At 39.0% G+C, this 7400-nt stretch overlaps 3 protein-coding genes across 3 annotated transcripts in view; 1 reads left to right on the forward strand and 2 right to left on the reverse strand.

The window, feature by feature from the left end:
* bpnt1 (bisphosphate nucleotidase 1) overlaps window positions 1–987 on the reverse strand; it is a 5496-nt gene extending 4509 nt beyond the window's left edge. The window contains exon 1 of the mRNA XM_005731154.1: window positions 652–987. The gene's annotated coding sequence lies outside the window, so the exon portion shown is untranslated. The remainder of the gene's footprint in view (window positions 1–651) is intronic.
* Window positions 988–1119: 132 nt separating this feature from the next.
* On the reverse strand, window positions 1120–3760 carry saysd1 (SAYSVFN motif domain containing 1). Its single transcript, XM_005731155.2, has 2 exons — window positions 3551–3760; window positions 1120–2282 (listed from the first exon to the last, which is right to left on the reverse strand). Exons 1-2 carry the CDS (start codon window positions 3752–3754, stop codon window positions 1959–1961), a joined length of 528 nt encoding a protein of 175 aa, XP_005731212.1. The 5' UTR covers window positions 3755–3760; the 3' UTR covers window positions 1120–1958.
* A 164-nt stretch (window positions 3761–3924) lies between these two features.
* grcc10 (gene rich cluster, C10 gene) overlaps window positions 3925–7400 on the forward strand; it is a 7307-nt gene continuing 3831 nt past the window's right edge. The window contains exons 1-3 of the mRNA XM_005731156.2: window positions 3925–4026; window positions 4454–4507; window positions 6960–7136. Of these exons, the coding sequence (XP_005731213.1) occupies window positions 3939–4026; window positions 4454–4507; window positions 6960–7136 (319 nt within the window). The 5' untranslated portion in view covers window positions 3925–3938. The remainder of the gene's footprint in view (window positions 4027–4453; window positions 4508–6959; window positions 7137–7400) is intronic.

Raw genomic sequence — 7400 nt, forward strand, 5'->3', positions numbered from 1 at the left:
ACACACACACACACACACATACATACATACAGGTCTGACTGGTCTAAAAACGACTACTCAAGCAGGTCTTTCCACTCTCCACTCCCTATAATGCTAAAGGATGTGGATATCCCGAATATGGTCATCTGTGGCATAGGTTATGCTGTGGGTGCAGCAGCTGATTAATTGACTAATCATTCAGCTGTACTTTACTGTGTAAATCAATAATTTCTAGTATACCTTGTACTCATGTGCATAAATTTGTAAAGTAATTAAATTACACAAACATAAACATTACTCGCTGAAATATAGTGCAGTACAGGTATAAGGTCTCACAAGTAAACAAGACTAAAGTTTAAGTATGTTAAGATTGCATTTTAGTAAGTACAGTACTAAATGTACTTAATAACAGCCTAACATTGATAGTTCAAAACTCAATGAATGCCGTCTTTCGATAACCAGCTTCGTAGCTTAAATATTAAGTAGTTAACTTTGCATTTTAGAGTGATTAGTTTAGCTAAGTATCTAAAAGTCGGGTGTAAACGGAATTCTAAGTAAGCTCGTGCAGTTAAGGCTAATTAGCCACCATGCTATAGCTCAAAGCTAGGTGACTAAAAATCTAAAATGAAGAATATTAAAAAATATATCCTCTTAACTTTGATGAGTACTTACTGATGCTAACGCTGTGCAATAGCCACAGTTTTCCTGGACTGCACCTGGAGATTGTGAAGGAGGGAGATGCAGGAAGTGGTAGACCTTTGATCCCCACAAGATAGTACCCCCTCGCCCAAAAGACAAACTCTCAGCAACGTTTCAGAATGAACCCGTCAACAAATAATAAGAACGCCGACACGGATTAAAATACAGCAATTATCTCTCATATATGAATGTGTGTAAGTAATTCGAATTTGTGTTACGCAAAACAACGTAAAATTTTGCTTAAAACTGGTCTAATCACAATGTAAAACCGTTACGGAAGCACCGGAATATGGAGGTGAACCATCTCGCTTTTGCTCGTGAAACACGTTTTCTCTGTAATGATAGATGTGACGGGTCAAAGTGCCCGCCGGTTTCGTCGAAGGGGAGGAAAGGAAGGACAGCCGTACAGTTTTTTGTTTAAATTTTATTTAACATTCAGTTTTCTTGACCGTAATTCTGTTTTCAGTGAGAAAGCTGTGTTTTGCATTTTAGAACTCCACTTCGTGAATCGCAAACACAATTTGTTATCGGACATCTGTACTTTTTTTCCCTCCTAATTTTCTGTCATATGCAGCATTACAGTAGTGGATGTTCATGTGTCTGCACAAATAATCATTGAGAACCAAAAGCTGCTGCTTTAAATGCAGGGTTTCAGCACTTGTTGTACACTTGACCCTGTGTGATATCAATAAGACCACATACCTTAACTTGGTCATCTCTAGTGAATGCTCACATGCTTTTTCAATCATCTGTTTGACAGGAGCAACCAATCAGCAGTAAGGTCGCTTAAAGGCCTAGAATACAACAGATTATTTTGAGCTACTCTAGTAGCTAAAGAAAAAACACAAAGATGTAAAGTTAAGAAATTAAGATGTAAACATAAAATAAAATAAAATAAAATAGCCATTTACTGAGTTAAATTAAAAGCAGTTCATTTGACTCAGTAGAGGCTGTTTTTTTTTTCTTTAATCCTCAATATGGCTTCTGTATTTTCAAATAAACTCACATTGATCAGAGAATTAGGAGTACATCCATGTTTAAATGAAAAAAAAAAAACTTGTATTACAGACATGCCAACCCACCATCATGATTTAGCCATTATATATAACTGATGTACACTATCAAAGTAGTTTACAGTAGAAACAGAAATAAAACTTTTGGCTGACCAGTTACATTTTAATGTGGCATACAGAAGCAGCAACTAAAAAAATGGGAGAAAAGTTAACATTTTTCAGATGAAAATTTAAATATTTGATGTCAATGTGCATATCACAGGCAAGTCATCTGTTTGCTAGAGGTCTGTAGCCCATCTCTCCCTCTAGCTGCTCTGCGGTTAGAGCACCCAGCAGAGGTTGACAGTCTGGATTGAAGACTGAATAAGCACTCAGTTCACCAGGCTTGCGCGGCGCTGGGCTCCGGAGTCCTTCATAGAGCCAGTAGAAGAGAGAGATGACAAAAAAGGGGAGACCAAACTCCATTTCGGCAAACAGACCCAGCAGAACCAGCCATAGCAGCACTTTTAGTAAAGTGATGTTAGAAATGACAAACTGTCGGGAAGCCAGCCACTTTCCCAGAGCGCTATCCAGCAGCCAGTCTCCACGATCCTATAGTGAATACACAACAGAAAAAGAAGAAGAGAAGAATAAAAACATGTGATGCTACAAATACACCAAACTGGATAAAATAAATAAACAATAGGATGTCAGTTTTCTTAGAAACAGCTCACAAATTGTACATGACTTAGTGGGGATTAAATGAACATATACAGTACAGTGAGTATTCCTTCGCTGCTGAGAAATAATATGAGCTTACAAAAAATAGCTTGGATCTCCAAATCAATACATTGCAATCAATACAGCTACTTTATTATTTTTCCCACAAAGGCATTTATTTCTAATCTTTAGAGAGAATGGTTCAAAAAAGAAAAAATATCCAGTGGGTAGCAGTTCTCTTGTAGATAATGCCATCAAAAGCCAACACTTTTTTGGAAACAGTAACTCAACCAATCGTTACAACCAAGGTACCCAGAAGTGCATACCTTTATGACCACAGTTTACCTATCTTCTAATGGCTCTGTCCAGCAGGGTAACATGTCACAACCACAAATCATCTCAAACTGGTTTCTTAACAAGACAATGTTAAGAAACCATAACTGTCCTCGAATGGACAGTTATGAGACCTCAATCCAATAGAGCACCTCTGTGATCTTATGTTTGTTTCCAGCAATTTGTTAAATCTATCCCACGAATAATATAGGCAGTTGTGGTGGCTAAAGGAGGTCCAACCTGATTTCAAACGAAATACCAGAAGGTGTGTTCTGGTACTTGACAAAAAAGGACTGCTTATTTTACACAGTTGTAAACACTGTTGGCCTATAATCTGTCAAAAGTATCTAAAACATATCTTTTTGTGAATTATATCAAGTCAAAACAAAACACCCCAATAACATTAGAAGATATTTTAAATGGCCAATGTAGAAAACAGGGTAGGTGAAATAACGTCATGGAAATACCTTCAAATCATTTTCTTTATTTAACTCTTTATTTTATATGTAAACCCTTCGTAAATCCTGTTGACTACAGCCTATTTACCAGTGTGGGCAAATATATTAGATATGAAAAAATAGAAACGATGGAAATCACTTTTAGCAGGTGTAACTAATGATGTGGTCTGTGCGTTTGTTTACTGTTATATTTGATGGTTTACTTTGTCATTGTTCGTGAGTGTGCTTTTTTAAATTATTGCCAATTGTAAAACAATACTATTAGTGCAAAGCAGACGAAGCAATCTATTTATCACGCACAGTCCGATCTTTAAAATAACAAGCTAAATCGGGAAGTTCATGAGCTTCCCGATTGAAATTATCTCTTACGCTGCTTTGAGAGCCGTCGGTCGCAGTCTGGTTGTTTCGTGCCCTGTCTTCAGGCTGCAGACTGTCAGCTGTGGGTGTTTTATCACACTGAGCAGCGGTGTCTGCTGCTGTCTCCCCTCTGGATTGTGAACCAGTAGTCTCACTCTTCTGAGCAGCTTTTTCAGCCTGTCGTCTGGCTCTGAACTCTGCCAGCTTTTGCTCCATGGATAATTAAGAACCGACAGCAACTCATTCACAACTTCTATAAGCTTACGTTAAAGTTATAAGCCCTTCGAAGCACAGTAAATCTCTCTCGCACACACGAACTTTCAGTCTAAGTTTGATGACTTGCTACTAGCTTAGTAACAGGTATGTTTACATTTTACGTCGACGTCTATCTGAAAGCAGGATGGTGTGTCGCAAGAAGCCTCCAACAGTCCCCGTTTTACGACAGTTTCACAGTTCTGTTGCTAGCTTAGTGATTGTTTTCAGTAGAGGTGAGTTCCCCAAATGTTATACTGTTTTATGTTCATTTAGTTTGGTAAATAAATAAATGGATTTTTAGCTGCTGTTGCTGTTGATAACCGTCAAATTTTAAGCTACTGAAGCTACTTAATGAACGATCGGAGACAGATGCTAATCACCACATAACCACCACGTCTCCTTTATATATACGTGTCGTTGTGCTATTATTGCGGTTTCTATATTTTTTTTTATTGGTTTATCAAGCTAACAGTTCTCATTATGATATACATTAAAATATATTTCAATAAAACAAAGATGATTCATATTCTTGAAGCTACCTCGATCTTCCTTTAATTTTCCTACTTTTATTATTACAAAATGTAAATGTTTTTAATTTTGTCTACATCTGTGCGTCTACAGTAGCTTTATTTTTTTCGTGGCTTTCTGTTTTCTCTGCAGACATGGCCTCAGCTCCAGCACAGCAGCCCACTCTGACAGTTGAGCAGACCAGAGGTGAGAGGAACAGCTGGTTTATATATATAAAAGCTCCCGTTTCTACTTGTTTACTCTTCCCCAGGTGGTCCATATTGTTGCTGAATAAATACTGGGCAAGTACTCGTACGTTGCATTTGTAAGACCGAGACCTGTACTTGTCAGCAGGATTTTGGATTATCCAGGTAGCTTCAGGGTTAACCCTAGGTTTTCTGTACTACATAGGTGGTTCACTTTTTACCGAGGTAAGTCATCACGGTAATTTATGCTGTAGACTTAACCTGGAAGACCCGGGAGAACTCTGTGGGGAGAGTTGTAGGATGTAAAGTTTCTGTGTTTCCCTGATGAGCATCAGTAATAAATACAGATTTTTAGACACAACTTATTCCTTGTTTTCTGTGTTGGCAGCAAACAATTTTACAACAGCTTTTTGTTTTATGAGTAATAAATAGTAATATAAAATAAGTAGTAATATATAAACCTAAAACAGGACGGCTACACTGTCCTTAATGACCTCATATCAAATTTGTAGTAATCCTGTGTTTGAATTCTGTTTTTATATTTAATATTTACTTTCAAGCCCTTAAACAGCACTGAGTCTGCAGCTGAGAGACCAAAAACTTACATTTTTAAGAGCGGGTTATGTTCTGAGTTTAAGTTTAAAATCAACTGGAAGCGGCATGATTCACTGATCCTTTTATTCACAGCACGTTTTAATTGCAACATAGATTGTATGCTGGTCTATGCTTGTGTGTGCAGCTTATTAATGTGTACCTTAGTAAAACCACTGAATGAAGCACAACCTGTGAGTCATATTATAACGGCAATGTGCATGATTAACTTGGTGATTTAAAAAATGTATAAAATGCTGTTATGCTTAATTCTAATCTTTTACTCTGGTGGTATTACAGCTACTAGAACACAGGACACACAAAGAATGCCTGTTCAATCAATAATATGGTTTTAACTTTTATCTGCAATAAACTATGGCAATGTAAACATCTCCTTTATTCAGAATAATATTATTAATAATAGTATTAAGCTGTGGGACAGTAAGCTTTAATATTCAAATGGATCCAGTTTAAAGTTTCAGAGCTCTAATGCACAGCCATCACCTTAGAAATAAACAGCAGGACTGAGAGCGCACTCAGTGTTAAAATAATCAACTGGAATGAAAATATTTATTTTACTGTTTTGTGTCCGAAATCTAAAGCTTTCATCCTAGACGTTTAATCACGCATTGATAGTTTCTGGATTAGGTGACACTCATAGGGATCATTTTGTGTGGAAGAAGATCATATGATCCGTGAAATGCCTCTTTTAGATTGGTTAGATGCAGCCAATACCACCCTTCTTGTGTTGACGCACAAGAGAAACCCTGGGTTAACTTATTGAGCTGATAACCAGCTTTGTGTGACCTTTTATCCTGATCGCCAGTGTTAGCATAAGAGAATCTAGATAACGGTAAAATAGCCTGGGTGTTGTGAACTTTTTTTGTAGTATAGGGCCCTGGAGTTGGATGGGGTGCACTTTCTTTGTTCATGAAAAGTAAGAAGAAGAATTAGTGATGGTGATTTTCAGGCTCCAGATTAGTTACTGTACTGCCATCCATCCTTCTTCTTCTGCTTATCCGGGACCTGCGGGGCAGCAGCCCAAGCAGAGAAGCCCAGACCTAGCTATCCCCGGCCACCACCTCCAGCTTATCCAGAGGAACACCAAACCAGGCCAGCTGAGACATATAATCTCTCCAGCGCGCCCTGGGTCTGCCCCGGGACCTCCTCCCGGTGAGACATGCTCAGAACACCCACGAGGAGCTCAGGAGGCATCCTTGTCAGATGCCCGAACCACCTCAACTGGCTCTTTCAATGTGGAGGAGCAGCGTCTCTACTGTGAGCCCCTCCCAGATGGCCGAGCTCCTCACCCTATCACTAAGGGAAAGGCTAGCCACCCTTTGGAGGAAACCCATTTCTGCCACTTGTATCTGCAATCTTGTTCTTTAGGTCACTACCCAAAGCTCGTGACCATAGATGAGGGTAGGGGCGTAGATCGACCAGTAAATTAGGAGCATCACTTTTACACTCAGCTCTCTTCACCACAGTAGCTCTCTGCTACAGCGTCTGCATCACTGCACCAATCCGTCTGTCGATCTCCCGCTCCCTTCTCCCTTCACGCGTGAACAAGACCCAGAGATACTTAAACTCCTCCACTCATCCCTGACCTGGAGTGGGCACTCTACCCTTTTCCAGCTGAGGACCACGGCCTCAAAATTTAGGGTGCTGAATCTCATTCCCACCGCTTCACACTCGGCTGCAAACTGTTCCAGTGCGAGCCAACAGAACCACATCACCTGCGAAAAGCAGAGCTGAGATTAATTAAGTTGATAATTTCTTCTAAAATGTGCAGCAATGTCAGGAAAAGGTTGGGTTTTTTTTACTTTGTGGAGCAGCTACTAAAAAAGCTTTTTTTTTCACAGTGGTTTTGAGCGAGGTGATCCAGGCATTCTCAGTACCGGAGAATGCCGCACGGATGGAGGAGGCCAGAGAGAGCGCCTGCAACGACATGGGCAAGATGCTGCAGCTTGTGCTCCCTGTGGCCACCCAAATTCAACAAGAGGTTATCAAAGCCTACGGATTCAACAATGAGGGGGAAGGTGAGCTTTTTTGTATCTTAAAACTAAAAATGTGCTTGGTTTTGCTCTTCAAGTCAAGTCAAAGTCAACTTTATTTGTCAATTCTGCCACATGTACAGGACATACAGAGAATAGAAATTTCGTTACTCTCAAACCCTAGATGAAATAGCAAATGAACATTTAAATATAAGAGAGTGATTAAAAAATGCAAATAAAATAATTAAAAAGTAAAAATTTAAATAAATACAATACAATTTTACGTATAACAAGAAAGCTATGCAATAT

This window comes from Pundamilia nyererei, unplaced genomic scaffold (genome assembly GCF_000239375.1).
Source record: "Pundamilia nyererei isolate P.nyererei 1_Seehausen unplaced genomic scaffold, PunNye1.0 scaffold00041, whole genome shotgun sequence".
NCBI classification, from domain to species: Eukaryota; Metazoa; Chordata; class Actinopteri; order Cichliformes; family Cichlidae; genus Pundamilia; species Pundamilia nyererei.